We start from the raw sequence: 18,212 nt of genomic DNA, 5'->3' as shown, positions 1-18,212 counted from the left end.
AATATGACTCTGATCAGCTGGCTTAAGGTCGAGCTTTGGCCGAGGAGCCACATGGAAATGGAAAATGCTCCACGATGTTAATGGGATGAGGACTGGGACTTGGGCCTTCGGGACATAAGTTATATAATGCCATACTGCCACTTGAATGGTTGATCAGTAGGTCGCAGCTGTGTCCATCTGACCAGAGGTCATACCGTCCTTCATCCATCATGAAGCTTACTCTCATTCTTCTAGGCATTTTGCCTCCGACTCTCGCTGCTCCTCCTGGAAAGCGAGCTGCAGCTCCAACTGTTGCCATCGCCTCCCCTTCAGCAACAATTATCGGTTCCTCTAGCACCACGGTTGAGACCTTCAACGGTATCCCGTTTGCGCAACCACCGGTCGGGCCTCTCCGTCTGAAGCCTCCTCAAGCACTCGCCGCTCCACTCGGCACTGTCGTCGCGACAGGAATCCCTAAGTCATGCCCTCAAATGTTCTTCAGTAATGATGTCACTTCAACATTGCCTACCGCCGTTCTTGGCCTGCTGCTGGAAACCCCTCTCTTCCAAACCGTTACCAATGCTGGAGAAGATTGTCTAACAATCAATGTCCAGCGGCCGGTTGGAACAACGGCCTCCTCCAAGCTTCCAGTACTCTTCTGGATCTTCGGTGGAGGATTCGAGTTGGGGTCCACTCTCATGTACGATGGGACGTCGCTGATCAAAGAATCAGTAGCGAACGGGCAGCCTATCGTCTTTGTTGCTGTAAACTATCGAGTTGGAGGATTCGGCTTCATGCCCGGGAAAGAGATCCTTGCGGACGGATCATCCAATCTGGGCTTGCTCGATCAGAGACTTGGTCTCCAGTGGGTCGCCGATAATATTGCGGCTTTTGGTGGTGACCCTTCCAAAGTCACGATTTGGGGCGAATCAGCTGGTGCCATTTCAGTTTTGGATCAAATGGCGTTGTACGACGGAAACAATAAATACAAAGGCAAAGCCCTTTTCCGTGGAGCTATTATGAACTCTGGCAGTCTTGTTCCAGCAGCTCCAGTTGATTGCCCGAAGGGACAAGCTGTATACGATAAAGTCGTTCAAACAGCCGGTTGTTCTTCGGCAACTTCGTCTTTGGATTGTCTACGAGGACTAGATTATACAAAGTTCTTGAACGCAGCAAATTCTGTTCCGGGACTCTTGAGTTATTCTTCAGTGGCTTTATCGTATCTTCCTCGTCCTGATGGCAAGGTCCTGACCGCATCTCCGGACGTTTTGATCGCCTCTGGTAGATATGCACCCGTGCCTTTTATCATTGGAGACCAAGAGGACGAGGGGACTATTTTTGCCCTCTTCCAAGGCAACATCAGCACCACCGCGCAAATCGTCACCTATTTGTCCAAGTACTTCTTCCCAGATGCTACCACAACTCAACTCAACGGGCTCCTATCAACATACCCGGACGATTGGTCTGCTGGGTCGCCATTTGGAACACTGTTCCTGAATGCCATATATCCGCAGTACAAACGATTAGCGGCTATTCTTGGTGATTTAACGTTCACGCTCACACGCCGCACATTTCTCGCCACCCATGCATCCGTTTATCCAAACGTGCCCTCGTGGTCTTACCTCGCATCGTACAACTATGGAACTCCAGTTCTAGGAACATTCCATGGCAGTGACATCCTGCAAGTCTTCTACGGCATCTACCCGAACTATGCATCAAGCTCCATCCGTTCATATTACTTCAGCTTCGTATACAATCTGGACCCGAATGTGGGGTCGTCATACCGAAATTGGCCCCAGTGGAGCGCAGGCAAGCAGCTGATTCAAATTTATGCTACAGGGGCACTTCTTATTGCGGACAATTTCAGATCCTCGAGTTACGATTGGATTGTGGCGAATGTGGGGAGTTTGAAGATTTGATCTGGTGTTGGCTGGGCTTAGGATTGGAAAATGGGGAAGGGGACATCGGGCGTTGGGCATGATTGAGTACGACAGTGTTCTAGGATGTATGGGGCTTAAGAGAAATTGTCATAACGAGATTTTGAGTGCAAAGTACCTGCTTGAGGGCAAACAATATGTGATGACCAGCTGAAAGTAAGAACTAGGAATGTACTTCATTTCAAGCATGGGCAACCATCTCAAAGCCCCTTAGCCTTGGTTTCCTCCTTAAACCCAATCATCCACGTATACTCCCAGCACTTCTTGGCAGCCACCTCATACAAAACGTCCAAAGCATGCCCTGATTCGAGAATTCAAAACCTGGCTCTACCGGCTCACGCGCACTACGCCCTACTTCCCACTCTTCCCTTTCCACCCTCCCTTTCCAAATTCCTTTGTCGAAGCGCCTCGCTGAACATTCTGCATCAGGATCAGTACTTTTTCTCTCAATCAATACCGTCTTAAGCGTCACAAAAACATCTTTGATATTCGGCTTCTCCCATCCTGTCGAAATTCCACCTGGATCAACACTCCAGGCGTGAAGACCTTTGCCGCTATATAACGCTGTTTAACCTTTCAATCTCACTCACAATGGTTTGGGTTGAGAATATGCAATATATGTGTTGTATCCTCGCTTGACATGTTGAAGTCGTTGAAGTCGACACCAGCTTCACGTTGAGCTTACGAAGAGAGGATTACATCGAGGGAGTTGAATTCCGGTATGAAAAACCGTGAGAAGCATCGTTTTGAGCACTTAAATAATTAAGAAGTAAGCAAATTGAATAGTTCCAAATAGCGCTTCAGACCCATCTTTCATCTTTCCCTCCGGTGTCCCTCTCACTCCCGCATTATCACAACACTCAATTTGTTTTTGCTTGCTTCGATTTGCCGACAACTACTCTTGCACTGTCCAAAGATTCTAGATCTAGATGAACAGTTCCTACGAGCCCTGCTTCCATGAGTTTGGACAATCTTTTGTCACTTTCGTGTAGGTTATGGGCTGCGAAGAAATGTATTGCACCAGTGATTTCGAGAGCTCGAATTGTATCGATGCCGGGGCCGGAGGAGCATTCTGTGGTCAAGTGTGGCACTGGAAGTTTACATTCGCATTTCCAGATAGCAAGCATGAGCCAGAAGAATATGTTTAGAAGCACAAATTCCATCTACAATAGTACTATATGGATCTCAGGGTATATGGGCAGCAACCTGGCTGTACACATATTACACATCCCTAGTGGTTGCTCACCACCCAAAATAGCCAGCTAAGTGACAGTGACGCGAGCGTCAAAATTTCGGAACACATTGGAGAACTCGGTATTCCTGCTGGCTGACGTTTTCGAGCAGGTATCTCTGGCGGACAGTGTTTGGTTTTTGCGTTGCCTGCTGCGCTTTGGATTTGTAGGGATGGGTTCAATGAAGAGGTTGAGGAGTTTTTGGCACCTTCTGAGGGACAGTCCGACTTCCGGAGGAGCAGATTGCCTTGTTGAGGAGCGCTGTGAATGTAAGCTTTGAGAATAGTAGTACAAAACATCCAGGGTATGATATAGGTGTATGAGTTTTGTTATAACTGTGGAACAAGGATAGGAAAGAGTTCAATAGTAGCAGGAAAAGGTGGATCATGTAAGAAACAGGCTTCGGAACAGGCTGACCATGATGCTTTGCTTTGTTCATTGACATGGCTATGCTCTCAATCCGATTTGACGCCCGAAGAAATCTCGTACAAGAATGTGTGAGTCTGCTGTGAGTCCTATTTCTCGATGAAACCAAGTTAGTTCCTGCCAAGAAGCCGACAGAATCCTTGCAGATGCCTCTCTGTCCGTTTTCGAAGCTGTCTGTTTCGCGTTACAGATCTGATCCAATACAGCGATTGCAAAGTCTTGGCAGTTTGTTTTGAAGAGATTGTTGGGTCGGCTTCTTTCGAGTTGCCTCATTCGCTGCAAAAAATATAGCCCGACTGCCAATCCGCACCACTAGCAAATAGCCGTGGTCGCTGCATCAGTATGATCTGTGACCCCCATCTCCCTTCTCGTAGTAAGGATTCTTGTTTTGCCATCGTCCACTTTCTCGTCCGCAGAGTATTCCCCGTCCGCAGGTTTTGGCTCGTGATGTCGAAGAAGATAGCATCGCCACGCTCTCCGGTCTCGAGCGACCAGTGTGCGGACTGCTCTGGACGGACCCACGTCACCAACGAGAGCAAGACCTTCAGCTGTGAAGTTAATGCTGACGTATACTATATATGTGGTGATGAGGGCGACTTTCTGGCGATGATTTATTTCAGCACAGCCAGCACAAAGTCATCGTACTCGCACACATTTCATTAGTCGAGATCACCCCAGGATCACCAGAACTGAGACCATGCCCACTTTGCTCCCAGACGCTGCCTTCCATTAAGACTGCATCATCGATATTGCCTTCATGGAACCGGCCTCCCCACTTATAATGTCCTTGTCGGAAACGATGAGGTGGGTGCGAGAGACATAGCATGAAATTTGGCAACGGCTTTCTGCGAGTGTTTGGCGAGATTCGAGGCAATACGACAGCCACAAGGATGCAGGCTTTCACCACCGTGTTCAGACTTCAGCGCAACGACAGGAAGCAAATTTGCTCACTTTGATCTTGATTGCTGGTTCGAAGAATCATCGGCCAGAAATACATTGATAGCAAGGTTCTTTGTATAGATAGGTAGGTACCTAATTAGGTACCTTACCTTAACCCCAGTTGGAATGTCATACGTCACGTGTCTGAAACAAGCAGAACCCCAACTGACTCCAGGCACTACTTGCCACTCTACCTATTGAGACAGCACAGCTGATCGTCGAGACTTCTTATGTCTCTGGAACCTTTATACTGATATAGTAGTGGGGAGATAACACACTTCCCGTAGATTTCCTCGGCTTAACCCCGACGAGCTAAGCATTTCTTGTCACCATCAACCCATATATAGCCAAAAAGCAGCTCAGCATCTCCAGCATGCCTCAAGGCGTCTGATTCTGCATCTTTGCACTTAAAGCGACCAAGACAATACCCATACCCCCAGCCCAACTGCCCAGCTGAGCAGTGGAATCGCCTGTGCACCATGAGCAAACGTCACATCGTTATATTTTCCGGAGGATCGGCGGCGAATAACCTAGTCGATGTATTCGGCAAAGTAGCTGAAGATAAAGGATGCTCGTTGAGTTAGTAAGTTTGCTATCACCTTCTTTGGCAAGATGAGACCGAGTGTGGTAGAGAATGGTGCTGATGCGGTGAACTTGAAGTATCATACCTATTTCTGATAATGGGGGTTCGTCGAGCGAGTTGATTCGAGTATTCGGTGGACCGGGGATTGGCGATGTGAGGAGTGAGTTTCGAATTTTCAATTCTGTGGAGAGAGAAAGAAATTCCAAAGGCGTTTCATTTGCCTCCTGCGGTGTTGGTTTTGGAGCTTGTATAACATCCTTTTCAATCGGACGTCCAGTTTGATTAAACATCACGTGCCTCAACTGACCTCCACCTCAAGGTCGACTGGTCAGACTTATCCCGGAGAACCCTTCGTCTCCAGAGATAACAGCTATCAAGACACTATTCAACCATCGTCTCTCACCAAATTCGTCTCTCGCCCGAATAGAATGGCTCGATATAGTTGAATCCAGACATGTACTCTGGACCTCCATCTCTTCTGAGAAGCGAGAGTGAGTTCCTGAGTCAGAATACACCAACTTCACGTTTCAATTCTTCCGTTTAAGTACACAGAAGGAACAAGCTCCGAGCCTGATTGCTTGATAAGTTTGAGACCCTATCACAAGATAGATGCTAAATCAACCACAGACTCATCCGCTCTCTCTTCAACACCATCAACCTCGAGATAGTAAAACGTCTTCGACCCACCTCATCCTTCAACTTCCAATCCGCCTCCGTAGGAAACCTCTTCATCACAGGCGCCCGCCTGTTCACAGGCAGTTTTGAATCCGCTATCTACCTCCTGGGAGCCATCACTGGCGTTCCTTCACATATTAACGTAATCCCCGCCATAAATAGCAATTTCTCCCATCACATCTCAGCTGGTCTAGAAGATGGCACACAGATCACAGGCCAGAATGCAATTTCACATCCGTCTGCACGGTCGGCGCCTCCACCTATCCCGACACCGGTTCCGGGAGGTACGAGAATTGGGACGCCTATGCCTTCCGAAGCTGGCAGTGAGCATGAGAATGAGATCGATCCTCTTCATACAAGCGAGATCCCTTCACAGCCCAATCAACAAGAGGAGGACATCATATCAATGAGTCCAAGAACGCTTGCCAACCGCGCTCTCTCCCTCACAGACCACGACCTCGGCGAAGCCGAAGATGCCAACCTCCCTGGTTCTCTCCCCACCCTCCGCACGCAAAACATCAACTTCGCCAAATCCCACACGGAAGACCTGCCCTCCCGAATTTCCCGCATCTGGTACATCAATCCCTACGGACAAGAGATTCGACCTGCCGCGAACCCGAAAGTGCTGAGCAGTATCGAGGAGGCGAGTACAGTGGTGTACTCGATTGGGAGCCTGTGGACGAGTATTGTGCCGTGTCTGGTGTTGCGGGATGTAGGTGGACGAATTATTAAAGCGGGCGTGAAGTACAAGATCTTGATTTTGAATGGGAGTTTGGATAGGGAGACGAGGGCGGTGGGAATGGAATTTACAGCCAGAGATTTTGTGGGTGCGATTGCGGATGCTTGTGCTTCTAGCTCGAGTGCGAGTGCGAGTTCGAGTTCTAAGACTAGATCTGGGACTGGGGTGGGACAGTCTCCTTCTTTACTTGGAGTTCAAAGCAAAAGCTGGGTTGATGCAGGAGGAAGATGGCCAGCAGTGATAGATGGGAAGGGAAGAGTCAGCAAGGAGAACTGGAGGGATTATGTGAGCCATGTCATTCATTTGCAAGGAGAGGGGACGCCGAGAGTCGAGAAAGAGGAGTTGGGACGGCTGGGAATAGAATGTGTGAGGATTTATGGAAGGAAAAATGAAGGCGAAGGTGGTGGAATGATCTATGATGGGACCGCTCTTGGACAAGCGTTGGATGCCATTATTGGGGGTGCGAAGAGGGCGCAGGGAGTTGGTAGGAGGAATACATTGGGGGTTCCTAACCCGTTGAGTGGGTAGTGGTCGTGTATACAATGAAACTCAGATATATTGCCTGACTGTGATCAGAGATTTGCTCAAAGTAATCAGGGAAGATTAGCAAATGATATTGTGTTTTTCAAATATTGGGATTTTGTGTTTTGAAGAGAATGCATCGATGACTGTGTAGAATGTATGAATATACACTGTTATACACTGTTCTTTTTAAGAAATGGGTTGGGACAACGGCCACAGCCGTGATATAAGCCGCCATCGCCCCATCCGCTGCCCTTAGCTCAAATGAAGTTGACTATCACGCAAATGCAAGTTGTGAGTGCCACCGTTACCTCGACCATGAAATCCTTCAAGTCCACCATGAACGCCACCAATGTAATCTTAACATTGGGATTATGCCCTTGCCCCTGACGCCAGCTGATGGTATACCTGTACATCCATTCAAAATCCTTTCCCAATGTGCCCCATGATCCCTGCAGTGTAAATGTTGTCTCGTGTCCGCAGACTAATTCCGGACTGCCTGCTTTCCCTTTCTCTTCGCCGTCATGAACTTCATCTCGAGAGGAAAGGTGCCGTTCCTAGGCTGCTTTGCTCCAATTTTCCTGGCAGCTATATTGGATCTACACACTGGGCAGCATTTCTTGTCACCAGCGTGCAAAGCCTGGTGAAGACATTCGGAGCAGAATAGATGGCCTAGAAAGTTAGTGCCTCCGTTCGCACCCACCATTGAGATAAGTACATACCACAATATGTGACAGTAAGGTCAGTGGGTTGATCCATGCAAATGATGCACTGGAACTCGGCCAATTTGACCGACTTAGTCGCGGCTTCCTGGTTCTGCCTCTTTATCATCTCTGCCTGTTCCTTCGCCATCCGTTCATCATAATCCTTCTTATCCTCAACATCCACCAAATCTATCGTTGGTACTTCGGACATCTCGTCCTTCTTCGTACCTACTGCTGAGGTAGGGTGAGCAGTTCTTGACGAGCCACCTTTGGCAACTTTGCTTGATCTTCCTACTCCAGGCGATGGAGCCTTACGTTTCCTCGAGGCAGGGGACATGGCTGCGGGTGAAGATTCTGTGAGGTCGACAAAGGAGGATTGTCTTGTAGAGTGTGAAGGTATGTCCCCAGGCGGTGGTGACAAATCAATAAAATCTAGCTCCCCAAAGGGATCTGGTGATTCGGAGCCTGCAAGTCTGTATTGTGATGATAAGGGGCACTGCGGACGTCGCTGCTGTTGGTTCGAGGGTGGCGGTTCTTGGTGGTTCTCTTGGGAATTTCGAGACTGAGGTCGTAGGTTTGTGTTTGCGTCTCCTGCTGCGTTTCTTGATCGACTGGCAAGAAACGAGCTGGGAGACTGTATGCGAGGTAGGGCATCGAAATATTGGGAGTTGTTGAACGAAGGAAGTTCGTGGAAGTTGTTGTCGGGATTTATTGGTGGGAGAGTCAAGGAGTCGTAGCCGCTGCCTGATGACGATGCGCTCCATGGAGACGGCTCATCTTCTGCCTGGTCCGAGTCGAAGAGAACAAAAGGTGAATTGGAGTCCGAAGTGTGCAGGTGCTCGTTTAGTTGTGAACTGTGCTGTACAGGACTGCCTTCTGCGGGGGATTCATTCGCGGACTCGAGGGCGGCATGTCGTCTAAACGGGTTGAAGGACATGGCCGTGTCGTGTCGTGTCGTGTCGTGTCGACTGGTGGGGATTGCTGGTTATTGGTGGTTGCCACACAGGACTCCCCTCATGGGCTCAGCTCAATACAATATACTGGGCGAAGACAGAAAGAAGAGAGGACGGGAAGACGACGAGAAGAAGACAATCAACTACAAGTGATGGGATGTGATGTGATGTGATGTGATGTGATGTGATGTGATGTGTTGCCGCCCGTGCCCGCGCCGGCGCCCCGACGCCCCGGGGGGTCTCTCTCGAGTGGCAGCAGTGGCAGTGGCAGTGGCAGCACAGCGTGCTGCAGCCTGCACCACGGCGCCTTGCCTTGCCTTGCCCAGTGTGGTGTCACTGGTGTGGCTCTGGCCCTCTCGAGCCACTGTGCATTGCAATTTGCAGCAGCCCAGGAAGGACTACTTATACCAGGTGGGTGGTGAGAGACTGGACTGGCTGACTGGACTGGTCAGCGCAGTGGAGTGGTCACTCGAGTCACTGGACTACAATACCTAGGTACTACTGGCACTCATGGTGATGTGCTGACCTTATCGATTACGCTTGCTCGAGTACCTAGTACTTACCCTATGGACGGACGATGGACGACGGACGTGGTGGCCAGGGATGTCAGGCTGCCCTCTGCCCTCTGCCCTGTGCTGCACTGTACTGCACTGCACTGCTAGCCCTTACTCCCAAATTTCTATGCAGCCTCCTGCCTCCTTCCTCCTGCCTCCGCCTCCGCCTCCCTCCCTCCCTCTCACGATATCCTCACGCTACCGCATTCAACCGTGGCCGTTGGAAAAGCACCCCCAACACCATCGCCATGCTCTAAGAATACTGCGTCATCTCTAGCATGCTACTTTCATTACGTGCTGCAAGCTTTGTGAAGCTTGCAAAGCATCGGGCGCGTCATTCCCGAGGTAGAGTGAGCATTGGGGCGCAATGCAGTCCATACGCGACAGAGGCAGCCAAGCAGGAGGAGAAGGCTGCTACGAAGTCAGGGTCTCTCTCGAGTTCGTTTCGCGGCATCCCAGGACTTCTTACTGTTGTTATTAACATATTCCAGAATCCTCAAACGCACGGTACAATGAAATAGGGGTCCAGCAAGTCAGCAGCCACGTCTACTCACAAATCTTTCCGGAAAACGTTGCGCCTCCTCCAAAGGAACTGGTAGAGCTATCAAGGGACCACCTTCGACGGCATGAGCTGTTGGGAAAGAACACAGAAAACCCGCCACCGATTGCGTTTGATCTTCCCGAGCTCCAAGGCAGCACACTCGATGAGCACTTCTACAAGCTTGGTATGGATGCTGCAGAACCATTTTTATCAAAGGCAAAACATTTCTCGAGATCAAATGGTCCACCGAAGCCGAGGAAATGGGTCCGGAGAAGTGGTTGGACAAAATATTATCCGGATGGAAGAACGGAGGCAGTGGATGCGCCGCAAGAGGACATGTTGTGTTTTGATACGGAAGTGATGTGGAAAGAAAGCTCATTCGCTGTGATGGCTTGTGCTCTTAGTCCTACAAACTGGTATGCGTGGCTGTCGCCATGGCTGCTGGGAGAATCAGAAAACGATCGCCACCTTATCCCTCTGGGAGATCCCACACAACCTCGGATCATTGTGGGACATAATATTGGCTATGATCGTGCCCGGATAGCGGAGGAATACGACATCAAGCAATCAAAGAACAATTTCTTGGATACTATGTCATTACATGTGGCTGTGAATGGGATGTGTTCTCGCCAAAGGCCGACATGGATGAAGCATAGGAAGAACCGGGAGTTGAGAGACAAGATTGCTGGTGAAACTGATAACGCAGAATTGGCATCGTTGCTGGGGAATAAAGCGTTGACAGAAGAGGAAGAAGAATTATGGGTTGGGAGAAGTTCAGTCAATTCATTACGGGATGTGGCAAAATTCCATCTGGATATTTCTATCGACAAGGCGCAAAGAGACGCATTCGGAGAATTAGACCGGGAAGGAGTAAGGGGCAAACTTGACGAGTTGCTAGATTACTGTGCTGCCGATGTCGATGTCACGCACAAGGTTTACAGGATCGTGTTCCAAAACTTTCTGGAGACTTGCCCACATCCTGTGAGCTTTGCTGCTCTACGGCACTTATCTTCCGTCATTCTTCCCGTTGACAAGTCGTGGGAGTCTTACATCGAAAATGCGGAAGCGACATATCACAAGCTGTCTGACGCAGTTCAGGAGAGGCTGGTCGGACTAACGGACAAAGCACTCGAGATTAAGGCTGATATCGAAAAGTGGAGGAACGATCCATGGCTTCGACAATTGGACTGGTCGGGACAGGAGATCAAGATGGTCAAGGGAAAAAAGAAGAACGACCCTCCTCGGCCGGCTGCTCGTCAGAAGATGCCAGGAATGCCGAAATGGTACAAAGATCTGTTCGCCAAAACGGATGGACCCATTGGTCTCTCAGTTCGAACTCGTATAGCCCCTCTGCTGTTGCGCTTAGCATGGGATGGGAATCCTCTGGTCTGGTCAGATAAGTACGGCTGGACTTTCAGAGTGCCTCTGGCGGATGCCCACAAATATACCCAGACACAAATGCAAGAATGTACTGCGTTCGAGGAGAAAGATGTAGCATTACGAGACGACAGATCCGCCACATACTTCAAACTGCCTCACAAAGATGGCCCTACTGCACGTTGTGCGAACCCAATGGCGAAGAGCTACATGTCATATTTCGAGCAGGGCATTCTCTCATCTGAATTTGCGTATGCGAAAGAGGCACTAGAAATGAATGCTTCCTGTTCGTACTGGATTAGTGCAAGGGATAGAATAATGTCTCAGATGGTAGTGTACGAGAGCGATGTCCAGAAAGGTACTGATATGGGAGCATCAAAATTGGAGACGGGGTACATTCTACCCCAGGTCATTCCGATGGGAACAGTCACCAGGCGAGCTGTTGAAAATACGTGGCTTACTGCTAGCAACGCCAAGAAGAACAGAGTAGGCTCTGAATTAAAATCCATGGTCAGAGCACCTCCAGGATACTGCTTTGTCGGCGCGGACGTTGACTCCGAGGAATTATGGATAGCCAGTCTGGTCGGTGATGCCCAGTTCAAGCTGCACGGTGGAAATGCTGTCGGTTTTATGACGCTTGAGGGCACAAAAGCAGCTGGAACCGATTTACATTCAAGAACAGCCGGCATTCTAGGCATTACCCGAAACGATGCGAAGGTCTTCAACTATGGGCGAATCTATGGTGCAGGGCTCAAATTTGCTTCGACACTACTTCGCCAGTTTAATCCAGGACTGTCAGAATCTGAGACGACCAAAGTTGCCTCCAATCTGTACAAAGCCACGAAAGGGACTAAGACGAATCGAAAGGTACTCCACAAGAAGCCATTTTGGCGTGGAGGGACCGAGAGTTTTGTTTTCAACAAGCTTGAAGAATTCGCCGAGCAAGAGCGACCTCGTACCCCAGTACTTGGTGCCGGTATCACAGAAGCCTTGATGAGTCGATTTGTCAGCCAAGGGGGTTTTATGACATCGAGGATCAACTGGGCCATTCAGTCATCTGGTGTTGATTACCTTCACCTCATAATCATTTCGATGGACTACCTCATTCGCCGTTTCAATATCAATGCACGACTTGCAATCACTGTTCACGACGAGATTCGGTACATCGTAAGTGAGAATGACAAATATAGAGCTGCGATGGCACTTCAAGTCTCGAATATCTGGACCCGCTCGATGTTCTCTCAGCAGGTCGGCATCAATGATCTGCCACAAGCGTGCGCCTACTTCTCAGCTGTTGACATTGACCACGTGCTTCGCAAAGAGGTCGACATGGACTGCATCACTCCCTCTAACCACGAGAAGATTCCACACGGTGAATCTATCGATATCACCACTCTCCTCACCAAGCCATCATCCTTCCTCGATCCAGCTATTATTCCCATCGATCCTCCGAATGTGGCGTCGATCCCATACACCCCTCGAATCCCGGTGATGGAAACCTTATCCTCGAACACCGACATCAACTTTTTAAAGGCTCAAATCACAGCAGACGACAAAGAACTACGCGATATCCTCAAAGACCAACGTAAAGCTTCCGAAGTCAACGCACCTCCCAAGAAAAGAGCTGTAAAGACACGCAACATTCTCCCCTATCAGGCACGTGCCCACTTGATCGAAGATACCAAATCTGTCTCTGACCTTCTCGGAAACGATTTCCGCAACTCTTTCCAGAACAGCAAATACCAACAGAGTGGTGGAAAGTCGAACTGGGGTTTTGACAGACCATCGCCCGTCAGAGCTCGACCAACTACACGGTGGTAATTTCCTTCTCACCATTACAAATTACCTTTCTTTTGTTTGATTATTTGATTATGACGTTGTTATGTACGTACGAGGAACGATACACGGCCGGATCTTTGTATGTCCTTGCCACTGCTGCTTGTAAGATTTGGGGGGCCTTGAAGTGCACTTGGCTGCTATATTCTCTTTTGTGACGAATGGGCAGAGTGGAGATCGTGTCCATTTTGGGTTGTCAGGTTACGAAGCGAAGCATAGGACGGCGCTGGCGGGTGCTTGTATATTCATGTGCAACAGCTGTATGGATATTTAGTATATGATAATATAGTGTTGCGAAGTGATAAGAATATAATAAATGAAAGACAAGCCTGCATCAACGTGAAAAGGGCGCCCATGTACCTTCGTGGGGACGGAAATTGCTTGATTCTCTTTCCTGCCTGCTGTCTACTCCGTTCATTCTGTTTCTCAGTCTTGCCATCGCTTGTGCCCCATTATTGACGTCCGGCTTTGATGCATGCTATAATTATTGGCTTTGTGGGGATTTATTCGCTGGACCTGGACTTCGCAGCGCGACAAGAATTGAAAAAATTGAAGCTTTTCGCTTGTAGTTCGCGCTAGTGCAAGAATATCAACAATTTGTCGCTCGAGGAACTGCGATGTGCAACAAACTTTATGCAGCGGCCGCTTGACAGTCTTGGCACCGGGGAGAAACCGTGATTGATCAGAAGTTCTACCAATGCTCAAGCTGAAGAGACATGCTAATTCGTATACCTAATCACATGCCATTGAACGGGCTGATATGCCCTTGATTACTTCCGTACGTAGCCAGGCAAAGGTTATATACCTCAGAACTAGGATTCTGAGCTATTCTCAGCACTTATCTATTCGAAGAGTTGAAGAGGTCACTCCACGAGCCATAGCCAGTCTGGCTTCAGGCGAGAACGACATGCAGCGCTAGGTGCATTACCTTTATAAAGACATGAAACGAAACATACTGCATTTAAAGTTACTTTGCAAATGACTAGATCAAAGTTCCTCATCTCCACCTGAAACCAAAAAAATACTAGAAATGCAAGACGATCTTCACAATTCTCTCACAAACCCATTCCCCACCGTTCAATTCGCCCATCTCGCACAGAACATTCTCAACTTCTTCCCCCAGACAAAAATGGCCACGCCCGTCAAGGCAAAAACACCCACCATGCCCGTGTAAATCCCAAATAAGTTTAAATAGCCAACGTTATCCACGTAGGTAACCGTATTCCTCGACACGCCAAAACTTATCAACCCTCTACAAACGCAAATAACGACACAAATCGGCCCCGCCCGCTGCGGATGCGCGTCAAGTAGGTAAGTCAATCCAACAGTATTCAATGCAAACAGCACAAGCAGAATAACATCTTGCGGGAACACAATCGCCATCCAATGATACTTGAATGGATACTGCGCTCCAAGTCCATACACAATCAGCAGGATCATGCACAGTACCAGGGGGAAAACCAAGGTCAACAACCGAAACTCCGGCTCATGAACGCCTTTATTCCTCTTCGCCATCCACACCACTGACCGATCCGCGAACCACCCTAAAAGTGGAATTGCTATAAATGCTACGGGGAATTGCCCGACTTGCGTGAGCGAGACGGACGCCTCCGGCCAGCTGTAGGGCGGTGCGACGAGGATGGGCCCGTAGGTTATGATGATGGAGATGTCGAAGCCAATAATCACGCCATTCATGAGTGCGATCCAGGCTACATGGGGGAACGCAAGGAGTTGAGCTGCATGCTTGAGGGTAGGCAGGAGGCACGACCAGTCTGGTTTCATGACAAACACGCGCAAATCAGATGATAAGGTACGAGATGGGGTTTTAAATATCCCGTCGAAAGATGGATGAGGACGTCTTGCGTACCTCTTGGATCAACTGTTGGCTGAGGAATAAGCACAACTTCCTGCTTGCGCCCTTTGCTTGTCGTCAACTTGATTGTGCCGTTGAACAGGCTTCTCCCCGGCGCCGACTTCGTTTCATGTACGATCGTGTCTCCCTTGACTGGCGAGCCGGGCTGACCATCTGTCGCGAACTTCTCTGGATCTTGGTGCTTTGCCATTGTGGCATATATAAACACAAGGTACTACGATACGAGTACATTCAAGACAGACAGCGCCACAATGTTTGATCGATGAAGAGGAATAATAATGCAGCAAAGACACTGTCATCCAAAGAGAGGGGGGAGAGCGGTCTGTGGGGATTTATACCCGAAAAATAAACTTCTCATCCCGCGTCGATCTACAAAAGTCAATACAGTCTCCCCGCAGATCACTCAGGCTTGTCATTCCTGGTTGCCCAAACACCGCGGCCTTACTTTTTCTCAATACCTATCTGCCGGACACCAAGAGTTTTCCAGCACTAATAAAGTCTATTAATACTGGAAATAATCCGACTGATCTATGACCTAATCATAGACGGTGATGTTGACAATGAGGTCTTGGCATGCGTATTCTTGGTCGAAACAAGCAATTCTGGTTCGCCTGTGGTAGTGGTTGTATCGGTAGGTAGTTTGTTTGTGCGACACTGCACGCGAGTAAGTGAGTTACACGGAAAAGTAAACATCGTTGCTGCTTGGCAATGCCAACGAAATGATTTCGAGGGTGGGGAATATTGAGTGTCACAGTTTGTGTCTGGAGGATGTGGTGGAATAGACTTTGGGTCTGGCTTCAACTAGGTGCCACGTGGTCTTGAAATCATGGCGATTTTGCCAGATCGTGGGGAAAACTTTCACCTCGGCCATATAATTGGAAGATGAGGTGTAGAAATTAGTGCCACGGATATCGACTGCTATGAAGCTCTTGCGGTATCTCAATAGCATAGGACAGCTTGCTATTACTATTGTGATAATTACAGAAAGGTAATCTCCCTTGATGAGACCTAGGAATGAGTACCTGAAGCTTGCTATCATCGTTGTGGAAGAAGCTTAAAGCTTGTGTTGGGCTATTGGAAGTGCGGGCCGTCCGTGGGGGACGTCCACCCAGGCAGGGTGTTTAAGTCTGTCAAGGATCGTAGGCGGTCCTCGGATTGTCGATATTTCAAACCCATTGCCCGATTGATGTGATTGGTAGCTGAGTTCAACCTTGCTAGGTTTCCAATCTTTCCCTTGGTTTCCGACATTTAATGGTACCGGGCAGCTATTGTAAGGGGGAGTGTTGCATGCCAGGGTAGATTACACAAGCGATGCGGCATCCGTCCTGATCAACCCGATTGTTAAGATGCCCATTGCCAGTTTCCAAAATCGTGCGGTCCAGAATAGTGAGGGTATATATGTGTTACTCATCAACGTAAGGTTGAGGCCGAAAAAATTGGGACGTGACTTACAACTACGGCCGCTTAAAAATTCTGCTGGAGCAAGGATAGTGTAGAAACAGAAGGAGGACATGGCAGCGAGGAGAGCCTGGTGTATGATGAGTGGATATCGCGTATTTCGGTGAGTTTACAAGCTTTATGGAGTGCCAATTATGCTTGCAGATGCTGAAGAATAAGCTACACAGACTTGACAGCCATAGAACAATAACATGAGTGTTTGGAGCGACGATCGTACACAGCACTGGCCACGTCCTCCAGCAAGCGTCGATGGAGAGCATCAAAAACGTTGAGGGCGAACAGTTACCAATGTGAAGTCGGAAGAGTCTTCTCATGGTTTTACCAAGTGAAGGTAAGCACTCCAGACAAACCAATAGATTGGTCGCCATGAGGTTAGGAGACTTTCTTCATCGACTCGAGAAATATTGAAACGGTGGACAGGGAGGCTGGAAATTCAAACACGGCTCGCTTGTACACCAGTCAGACGGGAAGGGCGGCGCTGAAGCGAGGCGCTAGGGCTGCCCGAGGCTGCCTAAGGTACCTAGACGACAACGCAGCAGACAGATTTCAGCGTTCTTCGCTTAATTACAGGGTGTCGCTACAGGTCATGCACTCCCTGTAAACCGTGGGTTTGGTACGGCAATCGAGGGGTTACTCTATCAAGGGGATAAATCATGGGTATGCACGCCGCTCAGAGAACGTGAGAGCTGAGGTTGATTGTGAGCCGAAACGCCGAGGCTCGAGCTCAGGGTCTAAACTTGGTTTGTACCAGAATGTTGTTTTCATTTTCTCTTGCTCCTGGGATACGTCTGGCGAAGCTTGTTCCCTGCAGCGAAGTTTGATTGGGCAGGTGCTTTTGACTCGCTTCGTCTCGCCAATTCCAAAGATGGAACTTTGTTTACTGTTCCAACAGCCTTGGTTTAAAGAGACTCCTGGAGTCGGACAGCAAGTTTGCTGATTATTTTCCGACCTTATCTGCTTGAAATTTCTAAAGCGCATATTGTACTCAGATACTGACTCTTGACATGTTACTAAATCAGCACACGAGCCGTGCAGTTCCGCTTAGAGCATACGAAGGTACTGAGGTTTGGACTGAGTATTGAACAGGGCAAATTTTTGTCAATGCACGATTCGATACGAAGGAACTTTCGGCCACGTGCAACCGGGACAGTCCTAAGTAACTGGCTCAGCTCTTCATTAACGCCTGCCGGAGCGCTTTTCAAAGGTGGCATACAGGAGATTCCCAAGCGACAAGAAATTATTCAAGGAACATCGTATTAATAGCATGAACTTCACAACGAGGCTGCAGGAAGAAGTCTCGAGGATTCCCGTTTGATAAATTCTCCATCATGCTGCAAATTATTCTGAGACATATCTTTTGAGGATCTTCACTCCTATCCACTGCGTTGGAGATATAATAAAATGTCAATCCACCCTCAGATATTACGCTTTCTTCTGTATCAATGTGATTCCAGCTTTCCATCACCGTCTTCAACCTTCTTTCCTAACACTGTCATTTCCATCATGAAGAGCTTCTTCGCCATTGTGGCTCTCGTCGGCGTCACCTCAGCCACCCCAGCGGATCTCAACAAGCGAGCATGTGTTGCTGGGAACTGTCTGCGTGCCCTGACTCTGACGAACTCTTTACTCAAAAAATCTTATCCAGCTATGACTAAAGTTGATCGTGTCACTTTCATAGCGTATACTTCGACTGTCACAGTGACCCAATTGCTACTTGGGTGCTGCCTAACACTTCGTTTGCATTTGACACCCCTGCTAACGACTAGATGATAGAGTCGTATTCGCGACAGTCACGACAGCAAAATCAACTACTGCCACTGAACTCTCAACTTAAATAGACACTTCAGCTGTCATCAATCCAGCCACAATAACAGTACTCGAGCA

General features: G+C 48.7%; 5 protein-coding genes across 5 annotated transcripts; 3 read left to right on the top strand and 2 right to left on the bottom strand.

Moving 5' to 3' along the window:
- Positions 1-209: 209 nt before the first annotated feature.
- Positions 210-1,898, top strand: ONS95_008649 (uncharacterized protein; the record flags this gene model as incomplete). Its single annotated transcript, XM_058502189.1, has 1 exon — positions 210-1,898. The coding sequence occupies one exon, from the start codon at positions 210-212 to the stop codon at positions 1,896-1,898; it is 1,689 nt and encodes a 562-aa protein (XP_058361116.1).
- A 3,094-nt stretch (positions 1,899-4,992) lies between these two features.
- ONS95_008648 (uncharacterized protein) lies at positions 4,993-7,038 on the top strand (the record flags this gene model as incomplete). The annotated part of the gene is made up of 4 exons (XM_058502188.1): positions 4,993-5,096; positions 5,174-5,256; positions 5,416-5,587; positions 5,724-7,038. 4 exons carry the CDS (start codon positions 4,993-4,995, stop codon positions 7,036-7,038), a joined length of 1,674 nt encoding a protein of 557 aa, XP_058361115.1.
- A 78-nt stretch (positions 7,039-7,116) lies between these two features.
- SLX8 (SUMO-targeted ubiquitin ligase complex subunit slx8) lies at positions 7,117-8,869 on the bottom strand. The gene has a single exon (XM_058502187.1). The coding sequence runs from the start codon at positions 8,671-8,673 to the stop codon at positions 7,705-7,707; it is 969 nt and encodes a 322-aa protein (XP_058361114.1). The 5' UTR covers positions 8,674-8,869; the 3' UTR covers positions 7,117-7,704.
- Positions 8,870-9,521: 652 nt separating this feature from the next.
- MIP1 (DNA-directed DNA polymerase gamma mip1) lies at positions 9,522-12,982 on the top strand (the record flags this gene model as incomplete). The annotated part of the gene is made up of 2 exons (XM_058502186.1): positions 9,522-9,681; positions 9,735-12,982. The coding sequence occupies 2 exons, from the start codon at positions 9,522-9,524 to the stop codon at positions 12,980-12,982; spliced, it is 3,408 nt and encodes a 1,135-aa protein (XP_058361113.1).
- Positions 12,983-13,929: 947 nt separating this feature from the next.
- On the bottom strand, positions 13,930-17,056 carry ONS95_008645 (uncharacterized protein). The gene is made up of 2 exons (XM_058502185.1): positions 16,323-17,056; positions 13,930-16,276 (listed from the first exon to the last, which is right to left on the bottom strand). The coding sequence occupies exon 2, from the start codon at positions 14,777-14,779 to the stop codon at positions 14,075-14,077; it is 705 nt and encodes a 234-aa protein (XP_058361112.1). The 5' UTR covers positions 14,780-16,276; positions 16,323-17,056; the 3' UTR covers positions 13,930-14,074.
- Between the last annotated feature and the right edge of the window lie 1,156 nt (positions 17,057-18,212).

Source organism: Cadophora gregata (genome assembly GCF_030347475.1).
Source record: "Cadophora gregata isolate MNR1 chromosome Unknown scaffold_3, whole genome shotgun sequence".
Taxonomy (NCBI): Eukaryota; Fungi; Ascomycota; class Leotiomycetes; order Helotiales; family Ploettnerulaceae; genus Cadophora; species Cadophora gregata.
This window is presented reverse-complemented; position numbering and strand designations above follow the sequence as displayed.